We start from the raw sequence: 21,826 nt of genomic DNA, 5'->3' as shown, positions 1-21,826 counted from the left end.
GAATGTTTGCCTGGAACCGAACGCCACGTCAGGCTCCCTGCTGGGCGGCAAGTCTGAAGTCGGCCTGCTTCTCCCTCTCCCTCTGCCCCTCCCCACCCTGTGCTCTAATAAATAAAATCTGGAAGAAAAAAAAAAAAAAGAACGGATCAAAAGCTTTCCCCAGATTCTCAAAATATCAGGTACAAAAAACTTTTAAAATCTCTGCTCAACTAAAAGCAATGAAAAGAGCTAGTATAATTTAATTTCTTTCTTTAATACAGATAAGCCAGTTGTGAAATTAATTTCTAGTTTATCCTTCTGGAAGCCCTAATGACACTCCTTGTTTGAACTTAGAAGAACCTGCAAAAATCTGGGTTACGCTTTTCAGACTACAGGAACAGATACAAAAGATAATTAAGGTCATTCTAAATCTTACAAAGAGTAGTCTTGCAAAGAGAGTGTTATATTGAGCATTTGCTAAAAGATGGGCTGATTAATTGTAAAACTGAGACGAAGCTGCTTTCCTGTCAAGAAAGGCTTTTAACCCTGCTCGTTGTGTCACTCGCTGCACAAGCAAGCGTTTTATACATTTAGCAGAGACACTGAATTAAAAAGCCAGGAAGTTTAGGTTCTAATACCAGTTTTATTTGCAACTAATCACATACAAATCACTTATCTATAAAATAATGATTAACATCGATTCTCTAATTCACAAATATATCACGAAACCAAAATTCTTCCCAAGAAAACTTCTTTGTAAACCAAGATATTACTACTTAGCTTTTCCCTAACTCAAAGGTTGAGAATGACAAATTAGAGAGGTTTGTCATTTATCAGTCGTTTGCATACCTTCATTCTGCAGATAGACAATCTCGTTCAGATCAGCACTGTCCTATTTCAACCTTACAAAACCAAAGCTACCCACAAGAAGTTACTGGTGAAGAAAAAATTGGCCAAATACACTACTGAGACACAGCTTTGTGTTAAGTACAGTGCTTATAACAACCCTGCTGTTAAATAGAACAAAATGTAGCCTTAAACAACTAAAAGCATGTTTGCCCTTTCGAAGGAACACGTACTGTTGGGACAAGCATCTTAGTTCACGAAAAATGTTAAAGAGGAATGTTCTGTAGTATCTTCAGATGGCCAATCAAAATGGCTGAGACAACTTTTTTGTTTGTTTGTTTTTTTAACCTTTTGTGTCTCCCTCTCTCCGTTTTCATCCTATGGTATTTCATTAAAAAAATTCAGTTTCCCACCTGAGAACACAATCCTCTGTACTCAGCCAAGGTGTAAGAAATGTTAGCATTCTACCACTAGAGCATAAACATAGAAGAGGAATTAGCATGTTACTGAATGAAGATTCAGGAAGAAAATTCTAACTGGGTATAGGAAAAAACGTATACACCATAAGCATCAGGTCATTTTTCACGGGTACGCAGCGTGACAACCATAGCAAGTAAACCCTCAAGAGGTAAGCACTTGTATTTAGCAATGTCAGTTTTGTACGATGTAGTCTCTGTTTCTGAACTCTCCCTTACATAGTGTGACAGAAACAAAGACTGGAGCATGGTTCACAGAGAAACACAGAACAAATACAAATACCCTAATAAAATAACCATGTATACCACTGCTTAGGGAAATATTTTAGACGAAATATACTTTCACTACTGGCCCCAAATGCCATCATTCACTTATGTTATTTAACTGTAAACTTTTAATACAAAAATACCTTTAAGCTGATAATAACATTTAGTGACTTACAAAACTGACAATATTTCAATGCTACACAAAACAGTTCTATACACAACTTAAAGTTTTAAAGTTCTTTGCTGGCACTTGATTTTATAGTTGATAGACACAATATCTACTGATCTCAATAAAATACTGTTCTTAGCTTACACATATTTTCAAAACGAATATTATCTCATTAAACAGCAAAGAATAATCACATTTTGCTGACGAATCTAAGATGAACACCAAAACTGTACAGCCAAAGTATTTTAAGAATCACATAAACTTTTTAAGACAATGGATACAAATTTACACAATCGTGTCCAGTGAAAAAGAGGATGATTCCTCTGATTCTGTGAAGCATATATCAAGTATAGATCAAAAGTGTGAACCTACAAAGCAAGTTAGTTTAGTTTTGTTTTTTTCTTAAGGTTTTTCGATGACTGGTGACACTACAGAACAGATGGAAAATTGGTCACTGTTCGCAAATACACATTTTACATTACAAATTTAAAACTGAAATTTTTTTTAAACAGTAGAATCCTGTTTTTGTTTGCTTTTTTCTCTTAGTGAGCTTACAGCCATTTTGTGCATCATTACAAATGAAATCACCAGTCACATTAAACATATGCATTTTTTTTTTCTTCACAAAAGGGGAGGTAACTAAACTAAAACCTGGCAAACCATATTTAAATTAGAACACATTTTGTAATGACCCACTAGTTGAAAATTTTGGAAACCTACTACCCTGTTCTGAAGGAAAAGATAGACTTTCAAAACCCTACCTGGTAATTCCTATCCAATCAGTTTTCTATTTTAAAAATCAAAATTCAAGTCACAGTACTTGTGGCACAAAACAGAATATAAGATTTAAAAACAGAAGACTAAATTAGTATAATCAAACAGAAACATACCCAACAATCAAATCAATACTGGACTTTTAGAACAGTAAATTATTAAATAGGTTGATTTCTTTGAGTGTATAAATTCCCTAACATTAAATTATGTTAGTATTTCAAACAATACCCTTTCTAAACCAAACCTGAAATTGTATCAACCTGTTGTTGTTTTTTTTCCCCCCAGCAAAGAGAAAGGGTATCTCTTTAAGACACTTTCCAAAGCAGTAAAAACACCTTAGTGTTTCAACCTATCTACAACAAATTCTGCTGATCCTGTGCATTTCACTGAGGTGCCACCTGAACCCACAAATCATCATCAGATAAAGAACTTGAACTTCCTGACTCCGAGTCCAGCTCACTGAATCCACCTAAATCCCATTCGGTGCTAGATTCGCTTGGCACATCTTCTTCCTCAGTGAGGAAACTGTGACCAGGTTCAAGGCAGGAAGGATAAACACGAGCTGAGAGGCAAAAGAAGTTAGAATCAAACTGGAAGAGGCCTAAGGTGGTACCTATGTTAATCCACTGGTCTCCCCTAGTGTCATACTCATACACCGTCACCCGGTTCTTCTTCCACTGCGGGGTGCGCGAGGTGATCAGCAACAGTTTTTGGCCGTGATTGATAATGCGGTAGTTGTTGGTCTCCGACACCAATGGGATATTATTAATCTGCCTCCATTCTCCTCTGACCGGATTGTAGACCTTCATGACTGGGATGTCGCAGATGCAGTAGATCTCATCATTGAAGACACAGGCTTCCTGAAAGTCATTGCGCTTGAGAGAAACACACTTGAGCCACATGTTGTGGCTCGGATCATAGCAGAACATGCGCTTACTATTGAGGGCATACAGATAGTTCTGAATTACCATCAGATCGAAGGATATGAAGGAATGGGGTAGCGGGGCCACCAGCGCCCACTGGTTCCTCTGGACACTGTAGCATTCTACCTCCTTCAGTTTCACGCCGGTAATCGGGTCTCGCCCACCCAAAATGTAGATGTAGCCATTGAGGTAGGCCACATCCATGCCCTCCCGACACAGCAGGCGGTCGGCAAGCTGCTGCCAGCTGTTCTGGGCTGGCTTGTACACCCACAGGTCCTTCCTGGGCTGAGCGGCCAGGTAGATGTCGTGGTCTGGAGAGACACAGACAGCTAAGGTGGTGACAGTCCTCGTGTGAGCCAGGCAGGTCAGAGGCGACGGCACTTTGTAAATATCGCCGGTGTACGGGTCACAGCACAGGAAGGGATCTCTGGGATGGCCAAAGAAGATCACCATCTTCTTAGCGCACACGCCCAGCCGCTGGGGGGGATTCTCTGCTGTGGGCACCACAGAGGCGCTGCTGCTGCCGCCGCCACTGCTGGTGCTGCAGGTGCTGCTGGCGCCGCCGCTGCCGCTGCTGGTCTCTGGCTTCGGCACCAGGGACTTGCACAACTTGTCACCGTAGCGCATCTGCAGGGCCCCTTCAATAAGGTCCAGACAGTACTTCTTCACGATGGTGTTGGTCAGCAGCCCTTCCAGGTAATCCTTATTTTCATCGGTGAAGTGCGTCCAGCGGACACACTTGAAGACCTCCGCAGCGCTGGGGCCCCGCTCCTTGGGAGCCGCCTCCAACCACTGCACCGCCACATGACACACGGTCTGCTCCAGCTCTATGTTGAGACTATCCAGGCGCAGGATGGACAGCAACTGGGCGAGGGTCAGATCTGCCAGAGTCTCTTCCCGAATCGAGCCCATCTGGCTGAGCTGCTTGAAATTGTGGGCTATAAAGGACTGGGCCTGCGATCGCAGCTTGCGGTGGCCGAAGGCGTCGGCGAACTTGAAAATGGCGGTGCAGTTGGCCAGGTCAAGGCGGCGGGCTAGGAAGGAGGCACAGGCTTCCCGTACGTACTCGAGCTGTAACATGTCAGAGGCCGCGTAAAGGCGCTCCACGTTGGCTTCGCTCAAGGACACTCGACCAGTGTAGCAGTAGTCGACCAGCACCTCGAAGGACTCGGCATCCACATCATGCATGGTCACATTCGCCTGGTGGCTCTCGTACATGCCACCGGTGAACATGCTCTTGAAGTAGGGACACGCGGCAGCCAGCACGTTCCGGTTGCAGGGGAAGAGGCGGCCGGTCCCAGGGCCGCTACCAGGCGTCACCACCTCGATGGTCACATCACATAACAGCCGCGCGTCGTAGAAGGACTTCAGCTGTGCCAGGAGGGCTGCAGAATGAGCCGTGTCCTTCAGCTCCTCCGGGCCCGTGAAAAAAGCCGAAACCGTGGGCTTGTGGATCCTCTTGGGCCGCTTGCCGCCGCGGGGACTGGCCAGGCGGCGAGAGCGCGGAGCTTCTTCCCGGGACTGCATGGTGGAGATGGCGGCGGGGTACGAGGGCGAGAATGGGTGCAAGGACCGGGCTCTGGCTCCTCCTCGCCCTCTTCTCGCTGGCGCTAGATCGCGGTGTCTCCGGAGAGACTGCAGCACGGGTCCATTTACCTAATTCAGCCCTATGCCGCAGTGCCGCCTCCCTTTATCACGTAGCCAGTGCCTGACTCACCCTCTTCCAGTTCCGCGCCCTTTCTCCGCCTCAGCTCGCCTTACAGAACCCGCTGGACGGAACCGAGAGAGCCGCCACTGCCGCGCTGGCAATACCGGTAGGCGTCCAAGAGAACTACGGCTCCCAGGCTGCCTTTCACGCCTCGAGGCATGCCGGGGCCCTCCAGACTCAAGGGGATAGGCGGATGGACAGAAGCCGCTATGCATGTTGGGAGTAGTAGTTTCGATAATATCGCGAGATTTATCGGCCGTTCATTGTTTCAGCTGACGGAATTAGAAATCGCTAATTTTCTTTCGTTCAGATTTATGGTTTAGAACTTTGGATTTGGAATCCAGATTGGTCACCCGTTCTGTGTTCATCGACTGTTTGGCTTCGCTCTCAGAACGGTTTTCAGAAACACGAATAACGACAATATGTCACAGTGGTGTGTGACGACGACACGAATTGCGTAGGTTAAAAAGGATGCTCTGAATAAATATTTGCGGATTAGATTAATAAAGTACTTACGCAGTACCTGTAATGTAAAGGTTGGATAAATTCTAGCTTTTCTTCTACCATTTATGAAAAATCAAGCACCCACTCTTGAGCTTATGAGTCTGTAGGAAAAAATTCAAAGCCCTGCAGGTTTCTGCAGAGATTCCACCCCTTCCTCGCCCCCGCCTTTTTGTAATAGATTTTTTTTCTTTTTTCAAATATTAGTTTCAGATGTATGATATAATAATTCAGTAATTCTGTATATTGCCTGGTGTTCATTACGTGTACTCTTAATCCCCTTTACCTCTTTCACCCATCTCCCCCATCCTCCTCCCCTGGCAACCACCAGTTTGTACTCTATATTTAAATCTGTTTGTTGTTGTTTGTCTCTTTTATTTGTTAATAAAGAAATTGTTAATAATTGATTTTATTTTTAAGATCAAGTTTTAGGTGCTCCAAAATTGAGCAGAATTTTATAGGGAGCCTGCATATACTCCATCTTCTTATAGTTTCTCCTTGCATTAGTGTTTGTGTTTGCTACAAGTGATGAACTTACTCTGGTACGTTATTATGAATTAAGGTGGATCGTTGATATCAGATTTCACTCTTTGTGTTGTCCAGTTCTGTGGGTACTGAAAAAGGTAGAATGTCAGTATCCACCATTACAATAACATAGAGAATAGTTTCACTGCTCTGAAAATGCTGTGTTCAATCTATTTATGCCTCCTTCTCCCTGCCTTCCAACCCCCAGAAACCACTGATTTTCTTGCTGTCTAGGTAGTTTTAACTTTTCCAGAATGTCATATAGTTGGAATCATACAATGTGTAGCCTTTTAAAATATCTTCTTTCACTTCATTTCAGGTTCCTCCATGTCTTTTCGTTGTTAAAAGCTCATTTCTTTTATCATTGAATACTATTCCATTGTATGGATTTACCACAGTTTACTTATCCATCATCTACTCTATGACATTTCATTTGCTTTGAATTTTTGCAGTTGTGAATAAAGCTGCTATAAACACTCTTGTGCTGGTTTTTGTGTGGACATAAGTTTCCAACTCATTTCAGTAAATACCAAGGAGAGCGATTGCTGGGTCCTAGGGTTAAGATCATGTTTAGCTTTGTAAGGAATTGCCAAAATATTTTCCAAAGTGGTGGCTATACAGTTTCTGCATTCCCATCAGCAACTAATGCACATTCCTGTTGTTCCACATTCTTCCTAGCATTTGGTGGTGTCAGTATTTTGAATTTTTGACCTTACAGATTTTAAACTTGCCTCTGGAAAAATTCTGAAGATTATGATAGTATTTTAAACATTCAGCAGTATCGGCAGGGCTGTTAAATTTCGATCTCAGAGAGCAGTATATATGGATTCTGTCAAATTATGTAAATCAGGAATATGAATAGATGCTTTGGTGGTCTCACAAAGTCAATATTTCATGTTCAGAAAACAGTGCAGAAGTATTTCCATTAACCCCTTAATGTAAATGCTTACAACTAGTCCAATATACCTCCTTACACTCCCACCCCCAAATCAGTAGAAGCATATGGAATTCGAGTTATTCAGGATAATTTTAAATAAAAATAGTTCAACAAGGAGACCTTGTTCTACCCAGGATCCTTAGAGCTCAGCATCATACATGCTCAAACATCCCTTGAATTAATCTAGTCTATGCTTTATCAAAATGTTATATATTTGTATTTATCAACATTGTTTCAGTATACAACCCTCAAAATAAATTGTGCTCAGTCACTGTTTTAACTTCTTCATATATGCCCTTAACAGCATTATTTGCTTTCAGTTGCTTTTCACAAAATGCAAAGTATTAGACACTGTGCTCTCAGGCCTACAGTAGCATCGTTCAAATAGAATTTTCTGTGATGATGAAAATGTTCTGTATCTACAAGCCAAAGAGAGAAGCCTAGAACAGATCCTTCCCTCACAGCCTTCAGAAGGAACTAACCCTGCTGACATCTTGATCTTGGACTTAGAAAGTAGGAGATGATAAATTTCTTTTGTTTAAGCCACCCGGTCTCAGCTACATAACAAAGTACCATGTCAGCCCTAGAAAACTAACACAAACATCTTTTATTTTCCCACTAACCTCCTTTGGAGTGCATAAACCATACCTGCAGTGGGACTAGATAATCTACCACATTACTTGCCTTCGTCTACATCTTTTCCACCTCACTACTACCTCTCACTACACAGCGTGGCTTAGTGCTTTGTTCCACTGGCCCACTCATCTTTCTGGGAAGAGATTTACTTCCCAGTAGGAATATCAGAACATTTTGCCCGTCCCCCCTCAAATGCCTCACCCCTGAAGCCCCTGACTCTGTTCCTATGTACCTTTGCATTTTTATGACTCATTGATCACCAGATTTTTTTTTTCTCCTATAAAAACCCCCAAGTATTTAAGTACAAACTGTTAACTATAATACCTGACTCCCTTTGGGCGGCTCACTCATCTGACATAGGCCAAGTCTGGGAGGCCAAACCTCTGGAAGTAGAAATACATCCTTCCATGCCACTCCTGAGATTACCAGGACATACTTAAAACTAGAAGCTCTCCAAAATTTTCACCCTATGATTCAAGGCTTTGTTGACACATCTTGTAATAATCCAATCCCCCCAGTAAAGAATCCTAATGGTAAGGGATACTGACTAGTTTAACACTTGTGAGCAATAAACTAGCTAAACCCAGGTTCCTCGAGTTCCTAACCCCAATGCCTTCTGGCCTATATGCAATCCAACACCACTCGCTCCACAGTTATCAACTTATGTTCTGCTTTTTTTCCCCTCCCCACTATACCCCTTCACCCGGATTCAAATATCTTTTTGGCCATCACATGGAAAAAAATCAGCAATACACACGGACTGCCCATGCCTGGGGGGTTTCTTGAGGCCAGTAATTATTTCTCTAGGACTCTCAGCAAACCTGAGAAATTTAACCTTTCCCTGTAATTCTCTCCTTATCCATCATGCAGATGACTGTCTTCTCTGCTCACCTGATTTTAACAACTTGTTTATTACAAGCTTTTGTCCACAACAGACATAAGGTTTCTAAAAACCCAATGCAATTATTCAGCCCCCTCAAGAGCATTAGCTAGGACATGCTACCTCCCGTGAAGGGACGACTCTGTCCCCTGAATTTATTAACACCATCATTAATTCCCCTTTCCCTGAGACCAAAAGGCAACTCTGAGGATTTCTGGGATTAGTTGGCTAATTGCTAGAACCAGACCCCTAGCTTTTTCGCTTTTGCCTCTCCCTTGCATGCCAGGACTAAGAAAATAACACCATTCTCCCTAATTGGGACTCTCCTTCCACGTCTGCATTTCAAAACCTGAAAACCTCCCTATCTGTTTCTCCCACTTTTAGACTCTCCAATTGCTCATCACCCTTTTCCCTTCTTTTACAACAAAACAAGGACATTCATATCCTTGTTTTCAGGATGGTGAGAAGCTTTTCTTTGCAAACAGGCTACCGCCACAACTGTAGCTAAGCTGCTACCAGAAAGAATTTTCCCCACTCTGGAATCCCTTTGTTCCTCTCTAGTGATAGAGAAATTCACTTCAATGGTAAGGTTATTCAGGATATTGGACAAGTACCCACACTGCTACAAAAATTTCACTATTCTCTACCTCCCTCAATCCTCTGGGAAAAACAAAACAAAGCCAAACAAATACAGTGATACTCCTAAATTCAAACAAATTTGTTTTATTAATTCATTTGTTTGAAAGCACCCTTAATTTGACCAATCCAACACCTATCCTTAAATACTGCTAACATCTTATTAAATACACTCATTTATCATCAACAGGTCAGGTTTCCTTTCTCACCACAGTCCTTACATGATCTGCAAATTGGAGATTTCATCTTCTGCAAAGACACCACCAAAAGCCCAATCTTGATTCCAAGTGGAAGGGATCTAACACGGTGTCTTACACGCCGATACCGTGACAAATCTACAAGGGGTGTAACACGTCCTTTATATCCCACAATTAAAAAATGCAAGACAAGTCTGGTTTCACATATACGGAGCTTGGAATTCACCACTCTGCCTAACAACAAGTAAAAAGCTGAACAGGCTGAAAATCAACACCTCTTCTTGGATTCATAAGCGAGAGGAAAACACAGGGCAAAGAGCTGCTCCCGACTGAAGGGACAGGCGAACACAGGGAGTCGTGGCTTACCGGAGCAGACACCCAGGAGCTGAAACTGTAGCCGGAACCAGTGCCAAGGTGGACAAACCTGAAATATGATTGAGGAATTGCTGAGGGTTCAGTGTGGGTAACTCCAGAGTCAACAACTCCAGAGGACCCAGTCATGGGCGGGGGGTGGGCGGTGGGCACAATATTGTGAGATTTACCTCCAGGACCTTGACCGGGCTTCACAGCAAACAGAGGGAAGAGCCCCTCGTACTTCTGAAGGGAGAGAGCAAAGGCAACCATTTTAAAATACATCAGAGCCCTCTGTTCTTAACAAGGATCGTTTTCAGGAGAAACTAGTTAGTCAGAGCCTCACCTGCTGGGGTCGTATCAGAGCCTCACCGACCTAAATGAAGAGAAATACCCGACGCCTGCGCACTCTATCCAAATCCTGTCTGACCCAAGGGGAAGGAAAACAATGTAAACATAAGACCTTTTAAAGCTCACAGTTCAGAGCTATAAGCTCACTAAAAGACTGAAACCTACTCCTAGACTGATTAATAGAACCCATTCCCTCCACCCACACCTCACCACCGCATGACTACAGGCCTACTTACGACAGTTCCTTTTCCCAGGCACATCGTGTCTGGCTATGAAGAAAGAAAGGTAAAAATGTGAAGAGACAGACAAGTGTATTTTTTTTTTAAGATTTTATTTATTTATTTGAGAGAGAGAGAGAGTGTACAAGCAGGGGGGAGGGGCAGAGGGAGAAGCAGACTCCCCGCCGAGCAGGGAGCCCGATGCGGGGCTCGATCCCAGGACTCTGGGATCATGACCTGAGCTGAAGACAGAGGCTTAACCGACTGAGCCACCCGGGTGCCCAAGTGTATTTTTTTTTTTTTTTTTTGCATTTGAGTGTAGTTTACACACAGGGTTACATTATTGTATTTTTTTAAATTGAAGTACTGTTGGCCCATAATGTTAGTTTCAGGTGTCTAGAGCAAGTGTATTTAATAAGATAATTTGAAGAGACAGAGCAAGCACCGGAACCAGACCTGGCAGGGATGTTGGAATTATCAGACTAAAGATTGAAAACAACTATGCTAAATGCTCTAAGGATAGACAGCATGCAAAAACTGGGCAATGTCAGCAGAGAACTGGAAATCCTAAGGAAAAAACAAAAAGAAATGATAGAAGTTCCAGTTCAAGATGGTGATATTGGAAGATTCTGAACTCACCTTCTTCCCTGGACAGACTGAACATACAGCTACCTATGGAACAATTTCCTCTGGAAAAAAACTGAAAACTGATGGACTGACCCCTCTATACTGGGCAAATGAGAGGGAAACCACATGGAACTGGGTAAGAGAGGCTGAGAACAATCTTGCCATAAACCCCTAGTGGGAGAACACACAATCGCAAGGGAACTCAGGAACCCAGAGCTTCCCCACGGGGAGTGAAGTGTTCGTACCCCACATCGGGCACCCCACCTTTTAAGACTACCAACTGAGAGATGAGCCCCCCAAACATCTGGCTTTGAAGACCATCAGGACTGCCATCCACAAGACCCAAAGGGCTGCAGGAACTGAGGGGTTTTTTTGCTTTGTTTTGTTTTAAAGATTTTTTATTTATTTATTTGAGGGAGAGCGCAAGCACAAGTGGAGGAGGGGGAGAAGCAGACTCCCTGCTGAGCAGGGAGCCCGATTTGGGGTTCCATCCTAGGACCCTGAGATCATGACCTAAGCCGAAGGCAGACGCTTAAATGAGTGAGTCACCCAGGTGCCCAGAGGAATGGTTCTCAAAGAGCTCACATGCCATTCACCCCTCCCGGGGCCCAGGGCAGAAGCAGCCTTTTGGAAAGCACCTGGACTTCATAGGAAAGAGGTTCATTTGCTGATTTGAAAGCACTGGTCAGAGGGGCAGGGGCCTGATGGGATACTCTCCAGGTACGGAGGCTAGTGGGTGCCATCTTTCTGCTCTCCCTCTGCCTTGCTGGAGCCAGCAGGCACCATTTTCTCCCCCTTTCCAGCAGGTGCCATCTTGCTCCACTAGGTGGACACTGTGAAAATTAATAAAAGGAAAACTCGTTTAGAATGGAGTCAGGAGGCCAGCAGAAGAGAGATCAGCCCTACCACTCCTAGTCAATCCCAGAGGATACTACTTTATTTACTCTCCCAGCAGGAGGAAGGAAGGTTTCTTGGGGGGCGAGGTGGTGGGGAGGGGCGCTTCAACAGTCCTGGCAATGAGAGACAGTCACAACTTAGCCAACGAAAATCCACTATACTTCCAGCTCTCAGTTTACACCAATGGACTTTTTGTTTATAACAGCCCCTCCCAACTCCTCCCTTTCCTCTATAGAAGAGCTTCCTCTCCCTTTGTTCTCCAGATTCCCCTATAGTTTTAAACTAGCCTGCTTGCCCTAGATTGCACTTCTCTACCATTCCTGAAAACAAAACAAAACAAAACAAAACAAAAAACCCCCGCTATCTTTAGCGGTTAATATAACTGGCAGTTTTATTTTCAGGGTTAATAGCACCATCTTCTGTGTTCTCACACCGCCTTGCTAAAGCCAGCAGACGCCATCTTTTTTTTTTTTTTCCCTTTTCATTTTTTCCCTCTTCTTCTTCTTTGTTTGTTTGTTTGCTCGATGCCCCTTGATCACCTGGCTGTGGAGGCCAGAGGGGCTTGCATTCCTGGGTCGCAAGGGACTGTAACAGCCAGAGAGTCAGTGGTTGGCCGACTCTCTCTCCCAGGGCCCTGCACAGAGAGCAGAATGAAACACACACCCAGGCTTTCTGAGAGAGAGGTCCATTGACTTTGTCTAGGAGCTGTGGCCTAAGGACACAAGCAGGCTTCTGGTCTGGCACACTTAGAGGGACCCTATGGAGCTACCCCCAGGGAACAGAGACTCGGGGATGCAGTGTTCTCTCCTTCTGCCCCCCATCCAGCTCACTGGTATCTTCCAGAAAGAACCTTAAACACTTGTCTGGTGCCCTGATTTTCGCAGCAGCAGTCAGGGAACCCCCCCTACATTGCCTGGCTCTAGGGGCCAGCAGGGCTTAAGACTGTGGATCCCACAGGACTGCAACCAACTGAGGAAGAGTTCTTTTTTTTTTTTTTTAAAGATTTTATTTATTTATTTGACAGAGAGAGACACAGTGAGAGAGGGAACACAAGCAGGGCGAGTAGAAGAGGGAGAAGCAGGCTTCCTGCAGAGCAGGGAGCCCGATGTGGGGCTCGATCCCAGGACTCTGGGATCATGACCTGAGCCGAAGGCAGACGCTTAACGACTGAGCCACCCAGGCGCCCCTGAGGAAGAGTTCTTAAACAGCTGTGATCCCCAGCAAGAGGCAACAGACCGGGGAGCTCAGTCTTTCAGTGACAGAGGCCTTATCATAGCTGCAGCCTGAGGGCCAGGCTTCTAATTAAATGTACATCTAAGAGCTGACTATAAACCTTTCCTGAGACCGCAGAGAGCCGGCACTGTCTTTGCATTCTCCCCGGTCACACTCCAGAATGCCAGCAGCTCAGAGAGGAGCTCTTACACGTTCCTGTGTGTCCAACTTTTATTTCAGGTACCTGGCTTTGGAGGCCAGGAGGGCTTGTGGTCCTGGTTTCCATGGGACTGTAAAAACTGGAGAGATGGGGCGCCTGGGTGGCTCAGTCGTTAAGCATCTGCCTTCGGCTCAGGTCATGATCCCAGGGTCCTGGGATCGAGTCCCACACTGGGCTCCCTGTTTGGCGGGAAGCCTGCTTCTCCCTCTCCCACTCCCCCTGCTTGTGTTCCTGCTCTCGCTATCTCTCTCTCTGTCAAATAAATAAATAAAATCTTTTAAAAAAAGAAAAAAGAAAACTGGAGAGATGGTTTTTAGTAGACTACTACCCTCAGGGCACTGCACAGACAGCAGTCTGAAACACTGAAAAAAAAATTAAATAGAAGTAAAATTAAGGGAGTACCTGGCTGGCTCAGTCGGTATAGCACGCAACTCTTGATCTCAGGGTCGTGTGTTCAAGGCCCACACTGGGTGAAGAGCCTACTTAAAAAAAAAAGAAGAAGAAGAAGTAAAATTGATATGCCAAGAGAGAAGAGAATATAAAATTATATAAAATTCACTTCAATACCTATTAGTAATTGATAGGTCCAGCAGGCAGAAAATCAGTAAGGATATATAGTAGTACTCCCTTATGCATGGTTTTGTTTTCCATGGTTTCTTTTTTTTGACAGAGAGAGAGAGAGAGCACACGTAGGCAGAGCAACAGGCAGAGGGAGAGGGAGAAGCAGGCTTCCTGCTGAGCAGGGAGCCCGATGTGGGTCTCGATCCCAGGACCCCGGGATCGTGACCTGAGCTGAAGGCCGACGCTTAACCAACGGAGGCACCTACGCGCCCCTTTCCATGGTTTCAGTTACCTGCAGTTGACTGTGGTCTGGAAGCAGATGAGCCTCCTTCTGACTTACTGTCAGAAGCTCACTAGTAACCTAGAGTGACACCACGGTGCCTATGTTACTCATCTCACGTCTCATCACATACACGTTTTATCATCTCACATCCCAAGAGGAAGGAAGAGCACAGTACAGTAAGATATTTTGAGAGAAAGATCACATTCATATAGCTATCATTACAGTATATTGTTATAATTGTTCTCGTTTATTATTATTGCACTTACTCTCTTACTGTGCCTACTTCATGAGTTAAACTTTATCACTGGTCTGTATGTATAGGAAAAAACAGAGTCTCTACAGGGTTTGGTGGTATCTGCTTGTTCAGGCATCCACCAGGGATCTTGGAACATAGCCACCATGGATAAGGGAGGACTATTTTAGTTGAACTGAACGGCACCATCAATCGGCTGGATCTAAATTGACATTTGACATTTGAAGAATGCTTCATCTGCAACAGCAGAATATACATTCCTCTAAATTCACATGGAACATTCACTAAGATAGACCACATTCCAGGCCATAAAACACACCCTAACACATTTCAAAGAATAGAAATTATGTAAAGTATACTCTCAGACCACATGGAATTAGACTAGAAATCAGTAACAGAAAAATAACTGGAGAACCCCAAGGTGTGTCAGTAAGGGTTAAACAACACACATCTTTCCTCCCACCCCTCAGCTTTACTAAAGTATGATTCACAAATAAAAATTACACATATTAAGGTTATATAATATGATTTTTTAAGGTATATAACATGATGATTTAAGATATTTTGTGTAATGATTACCACAATTAAGTTAGTTAATACATCCATCACTTTACATGGTTACCCTTAAAAATTTTTTTTGTCGTGAGGACATTTAAGATCCACTCTTAGCAGATTTCAAGTATGCAATACAGTATTATTAACTATAGTCACCATGCTATACATTAGACACCTGGGACTTATTCATCTTACAACTGGGAAATTTCATACCCTTTGACCAACCTCTCCCTATTTCCTCACCCCTAGTCACTGACAACCTCCATATATTCTCTGGTTTTATGAGTTTGAGATTTTTACATTCCACATATAAGTGATCAGACAGCATTTGACTCTCTGTGCCTGGCTTATTTCACTTAGCATAATATCCTCCAGGTTCATCCATGTTGTTGCAAATGGTAGGATTTCCTTCTTTTAATGGCTGAAAAATATTCCATTATACATGTATACCACATTTTCTTTATTCATCCATCAATGGATACTTAGGCTGTTACCATATCTTGGTTCTTGTGAATAATGCTGTAATGAACATGGGAGTGTGGATATCTCTTCAAGATATTTATTTCCTTTTCTTTTGATATATACCCAGAAGTGGGAATTGCTGGATTATACAGGAGTTTCTATTTTTAATTTCTTGAGGAATCTCCGTATAGTTTTACATATGCTGGCACCAACTCAAATTCCCACCAATAGTGCTGAAAGTTTCTCTTTTCTCCACATTCTTGTTATTACCAACACTTGTTATCTCTTATTTGTGTGTGTGTGTGTGTGTTTGTGTGTGATTTATTTATTTATTTGAGAGGGAGAGAGCACACACAGGGGGAGCAGCAGGAGACGGAGAAGCAGGCTCCCCGCAGAGCAGGGAGCCCGACGCGGGGCTCGATCCCAGGACCCTGGGATCATGACCTGAGCTGAAGGCAGACGCTTAACCGACTGAGCCACCCAGGCGCCCCGAGGAGGAAATTTGTTCTATACTAAATTTGTGGAAAGCTTTTATCATGAAAGGATCTTCAATTTTGTCAAATGTTTTTTAGCATCAAGATGATCATGTGATTTTAATTCTTCATTTTGTTAATGTGATATATCACATTTATTGATTTGCTTATGTTAAGCCACCCTTGCATCACAGGGATAAATCCCTCCTGATTATGGGGTGTTTTTCTAGTCTCTTTATTTATTTCTGCTGCAATCTTTCTGACTTCTTTTCTTCTATCACTGGATTTAGTTTACTCTTTTTTTTTTTAGTTCCTTGAGATGTAAAGTTTGGTTGTTTATTTGAGACTTTATTTTTTCTTCATTTAGACATTTATTGCTCTAAACTTCCCTGTTAGAAAGGCTTTTGCTGCATCTCACAAGTTTTGGTTATGTTGTTTCTATTCTCAATTGTTTCAAAATATTTTGGGTTTTCCTTTGCTTTCTTCTTCAGAAGTATGTTGTTTAATTTTCACATATTTGTGCATTTTCCAAACTAACCTCCTGTTATTGATTTCTAGTTTCATACTATTGTGGTAAGGATAAATAACTTGATAGCATTTCAATATTTTTGACTTTTAAGAGTTGCTTTGTGGCCTAACATATGATCTGTCCGGGAGAATGTTGTATGTGTACTTGAAAAGAATGTATATTTTGCTGGTATTAGATGGAACGTTTTTTGTCTGGTAGGTCCATTGGTATAATATTGTTTACACTTGCTATTTTACTTATTTTCTGTCTGGGTGATCTATCCATTGTTGATAGTGGAGTATTAAAACCCTGTATAATTATTTTATTGCTGTTCATTCTCCTTTTAGCTGTGTTAGTATTTGCTTGATATATTTAGGTGCTCCTATGTTGGGTGTATAAATATTTACAATTATTATACCCCCTTGATGAATTGACCCTTTTATCATTGTATAATGACCTTATTTGTCTCTTGTTACCCTCTCTTACAGTGAGTCTATTTTGTCCGATATAAGTGTAGCTATCCCTGCTCACGTTTGGCTGCCACTTTCTTGGAGTATCTTTCTCCATACCGTCAGTTTTCCACTATATGTGTCCGTGAAGCTAAAGTGAGTCTCTTGTAGGTAGCATATCATTGGAATTTGTGTTTTACGCATTCAATCTTTCTATATTATTTGTTTGGAGCATTTATTTATGTTTACGTAATTTTTTTTTTTTTTAAGATTTTATTTATTTGACAGAGAGAGACAGCGAGAGAGGGAACACAAGCAGGGGGAGTGGGAGAGGGAGAAGCAGGCTCCTGGCCGAGCAGGGAGCCCGATGCGGGACTCGATCCCAGGACCCTGGGATCATGACCTGAGCCGAAGGCAGACGCTTAACCGACTGAGCCACCCAGGTGCCCTGTTTAAGTAATTTTTTAAAAAAGATTTATTTATTTACTTGAGAGAGAGAGAGAGTGGGTGTGTGTGAGCAGGGAAGGGGCAGATGGAGAGGGAAAATCTCAAGCAGACTCCCTGCTGAATGCAGAGCCCAATGTGGGGCTGGATCATGACCTGAGCCAAACCAAGAGTCTTGACACTTAACTGACTGAGCCACCCAGGCATCCCTGTTTAAGTAGTTTTTGGTATGTAAGGACTTACTATTACTGTCTTATTGTTTTCTGACTTTTGTATTTCCTTTATTCTTCACTTCCTCTCTTGCTGTTTTTCTTTGTGATGTATGACTTTTTTCTTAATCTTTTGTGCTATCTACTACATGTTTTTCCTTTGTGGTTACCTATGAGCTTACATAAAATATCTTATAGTTATAACATCCTATTTTAAGCTGATAAAAGCTTCAACTGCATACAAAACTCTGTACTTGTACCCATACCCCCCCATTTTAGGTTATTGATATTACAATATACATTTTTAAAATATTGTGTATCCACTATCAAATTATTATATAGTTAATTTTAATACATTAATTTTTAAAACTTTTAAACTAAGTTGAAAGTAATTTATGCACCACTATTACAACATTAGAAAATTCTGACTTGGACTATTTATCTTTACCATTGAGTTTTATATATTTGGATGCTTTTCATTGTTTTTCATTGTTAATTTCATTTCCATTTCACTATGAAGAACTCCCTTTACCATTTCTTGTAAGGCAGGTCGGGTGGTGATAAAGTCCCTCAGCTTTTGTTTGTTTGGGAGTTCTCTGTTTCTCAGGACAGTTTTCTGGGTATAGTATTCTTGTTTAGCAGGTTTTTTGCTTCAATATTTTGAATATATCATCAGACACTCTCATGGCCTGCAAGATTTCCACTGAGAAATCTGCTAATATTTATGGGACTTCTTGTATATAATGAATCAGTTGCTGCTTTCAAAATTCTCTCTTTATTTTTGACTTTTGACAATTTAATGTGTCTTGGTGACCTTTTCGGGGTCATACTATGTAAGGACGTTTGGGCCTCGAATGCAATATCCATTTCTCACCCTGAATTTGGGAAGTTTTCAGCCAATACTTTTTTTTGAACCTTTTTATTAATATATTTTTATTAAATTTCTTTGTAATGTTTTCCTACAAGACTTGGTGTTGGCGGCACTCTTGTAGTTTAACTTCAATCCCAAATTCCATGAAATGGAAATCAGCAGTAAAGGTTTAGAGGGGAGGGAGAAAGGCAGGTCAAGCAGTAAACAGAGTTTGACTAGAAAAAAAGAAGACGGTATGTGGAGGGGCATTTTCCAGGCAAGGCCATTCCTTGAAAGACGGGGTTGGCAGGCTGCTTGCCTTGTGAAGGGGAGGGAGGAAAGATCCCCTGTAGGGTCCCCCACTTCCTAAAGCTTCCTGTCCCTAGGGGAAAGCTATTAACAGGGATCAGCCACAACTTCAAACAGGGTTCTCAACTCACCTCTCACCCTGGTTTGACTCCCACCTCTACCCTGCCTGGAAAGTGTGTGAGAGATTGGCTTCCTTTGATTCCTCTTTCTGTTGAAGATTCTGATGTGATGGGGGAAGGGATATGACCCACTTAGAGGCTACTAAACTTGTCACAGCTTCTGCTGCTCTGTGAGTTCCTGTTATCTAGGCTCGTTGTGTTTCCCAGAAATGCCTCCCCCCATCCCCATGCCCCAACTGCCAGAGTTTTGGAGAGCGGGGTCCTGGCTCAAGTGCCTCTAACCGTCTGCAGTAGAAATGTCTTCTTTAGGCCCCTTAGAAAGCCAATCAAAGGCTGTAAGTGAGTCCAGACCAACCAAATAAACTTTAGGGGGAGAGAGGAGGACAGGAGAGGTCAGTGGGTAGACAGGATTGCATTGGACTTTTTCTTTCCTTTACGCATTGCTGTTGACACCAGCCATTATTTTTTTAAATAGACTTTCTGTCCTTGGTCTCTCTCTCCACCTTTTCTAAGGATCCTCATACTGAGGAATGCAGTACCAAAGCACGATCATTGCACTGGTTGCTGTGAGTTCTTCCCCTCGTCTTTGTTTCTAGTTGACCCCCTTTTGTGTAGCCCTGCCAATTCGCCCAGTGTTCCATGGGACGTGGGACAGAAGTAAGCCTCTGGAAAGCATGACGGGATGCTGGATAAGCTGGATATCAACCTCGGGCTCTCTTTTCTTCACTGGAGAAACCATGGGCCCAGGGGAACCCTGTCAGCATGGCCCTGTGCCAGCCTGAGGGAAGGGCAAATTGGTCAAAGTGAAACCACCCCTCTTAGCCTTCTAATCTACCTTCCATCAGTTTTTGTTATTCAAGGGGTGCTTCCTCCACGCCACTGGATTCCAGGATTTTCACACTGAGGTTATTTTCTGTGACTTGTCCTTGTTGGTCTCTTTGTAAGGGGGACTAAAACCCAGGACCTCCTTTTCTGCCATCTTATTTCCACAGTGGAAGTGCTGGCATTGGTTCAAATGCGATTTAATTATCTTTCAACTGAGGAAAAAAGGAGGAAAAATAAATGCATACTTTCTTTACAGAAGAGTATCAGCTATCAGCTAATAAGCATAGGAAGAAAGATGGAGTTAGAAAGTCCCCATTTACAATGTCAATATAAGAGTTGAGTCAGGCAATGATTGTTAGCAGATGCTAAAATCATGAGATAAAAGTTTTGGGGTAATTATTGTTGGAAACCAAGTTACATTTAAATTCAGCATCTTTAAAATAAGCAACGTTTATCATCCTGCGGTTGCTGCAGATCAGAAACCCAGGAGGGATTTAGCTGGGTTGTTCTGGCTCAACTTTACTCATGACCTATTGGCCAGGACTGCATTCATCTCAAAACTCTACTTGTGCTGTAAGATCTGCTTCATTATCAGTCTTCAGTTCTTAAGAATTGTTGGAATGAGGGCTTCAGATTCTCCCCATGCCACACTACCCCAGCATGAGTGATGGGACAGAGAGATAAGGAGAGAGGTGGACGAGACTTCAGTTTCTGTTTATAACCCAATCATGGAGGAGGTTGCAGCACTACTGTTATATCTTGTTAGCGGAGAGGCTATAAGTTCAGTCCACACTCAAGGGGAGGAGTTTACACAAGTACATAGCAGGAGCAGAGATCATGCTCTGGGGTAATCTCAGAAGCTGCCAATCACATCAAGGAACCAAATGTTTCTATGATGCCACAGATTGCCTACTAATTATTAATGGGAAAATGAACAATTACAATAAAGAGACATGACAGTTATCTTAGTGATTAAACCTAGTGTCACGAAGAGTGAGACTTCCTGGATTATGTTCTTACAGACATGATACAATAGGAACTTCACAACATTATCTATGAAAATCTTGTCAAATGCTTTTAACCTGAATCTAATCATTAGGCCTAATTGAATTTATAATACATCAAGGGGATGGATGAAATTTACTGGATTATTTGGGATATACTAGAGAAATAAAACCAATAGGATATATATATGTATGAAGGGATTTATTTTTTTATTTTTATTTTTTTTTTTAAAGATTTTTTATTTATTTATTTGACAGAGAGAGACATAGCAAGAGCAGGAACACAAGCAGGGGGAGTGGGAGAGGGAGAAGCAGGCTTCCCGCGGAGCAGGGAGCCCGATGTGGGGCTCAATCCCAGGACCCTGGGATCATGACCCCAGCCGAAGGCAGACGCTTAACGACTGAGCCACCCAGGCGCCCTGAAGGGATTTATTAATAAGGAACGGGCTCATGCAAATGTGGGGGCTAGTAAGTCTCAGGATCTGCTCTCTACAAGCCTGAAACCCAGGAAAGCTGGTGGTGTAGTCCCAGCTGGACTCAAGGTATGAGACCAACCAGGAGCACCAGTGGGGCAAGTCCCATTAAGGGGACAGAAGACCAATGTCCCAGTTTAGTCAGGGCAGAGTGAATTGTCCCTTCCTCTGCCTTTTTATTCTATTCAGGCCCTCGATGGATTGGATAATTCCCACCCACAGTGGAAAGGCAATCTGCTTTACTCAGTCTACCCACTCAAATGCTAATCTCCCCTGGAAACACCCTCACAGACACACCCAGAAATAATGTTTAACCAAATATCCATGCACCTTGTGAGCCACTCAAGTTGACACATAAAATTAAACATCGCAATTACCAAAAACCTAAGGAAGCAGCCAGACAAATCCAGAATCTAGACAATTCTATAAAACATTTTGCTGGATTGTTAAAAAAGTCAATGTCATGTGGAAAAAAAGGTAGAGGAACTAATCTAGAAAACACAAGCATGCAACCAAATGTAATGCATGAGTCCTAATTAGATTCTGGACTGGACAAAACGAATATATATCTGTGTGTGTGTATGTGTGTGTATATATATATACATATAGTAGACCCTTGAACAATGCAGGGCTTAGAGGTGCCGACTGCCCACACAGTAGAAAATCCACATTTAACTTTTGACTCCCCCCACCCCAAAACATAAGTACTAATAGCCTAC

The 21,826-nt window shown here is 42.7% G+C and overlaps 1 protein-coding gene and 1 long non-coding RNA gene across 2 annotated transcripts; both read right to left on the bottom strand.

The window, feature by feature from the left end:
* Positions 1–602: 602 nt before the first annotated feature.
* Positions 603–5,651, bottom strand: LOC102728034 (kelch repeat and BTB domain-containing protein 6). The gene has a single exon (XM_031036588.2). It carries the CDS (start codon positions 4,959–4,961, stop codon positions 2,895–2,897), a length of 2,067 nt encoding a protein of 688 aa, XP_030892448.1. The 5' UTR covers positions 4,962–5,651; the 3' UTR covers positions 603–2,894.
* Positions 5,652–8,481: 2,830 nt separating this feature from the next.
* LOC145720654 (uncharacterized) lies at positions 8,482–14,346 on the bottom strand. The gene is made up of 4 exons (XR_014143793.1): positions 14,184–14,346; positions 13,733–13,812; positions 9,997–11,834; positions 8,482–9,878 (listed from the first exon to the last, which is right to left on the bottom strand). It is a non-coding gene; the product is annotated as an uncharacterized LOC145720654 (long non-coding RNA).
* Positions 14,347–21,826: the final 7,480 nt, after the last annotated feature.

Source organism: Leptonychotes weddellii, chromosome 3, assembly GCF_054177405.1.
Source record: "Leptonychotes weddellii isolate Sample4059 chromosome 3, ASM5417740v2, whole genome shotgun sequence".
NCBI classification, from domain to species: Eukaryota; Metazoa; Chordata; class Mammalia; order Carnivora; family Phocidae; genus Leptonychotes; species Leptonychotes weddellii.
The sequence above is the reverse complement of the archived record's forward strand: the minus strand, read 5'-3'. Positions and strand labels throughout refer to the sequence as shown.

What these genes read in the sequence shown, in the direction of transcription:
- LOC102728034 (XM_031036588.2), bottom strand. Translation starts at nt 4,961, where the DNA reads ATGCAGTCCCGGGAAGAAGCTCCGCGCTCTCGCCGCCTGGCCAGTCCC.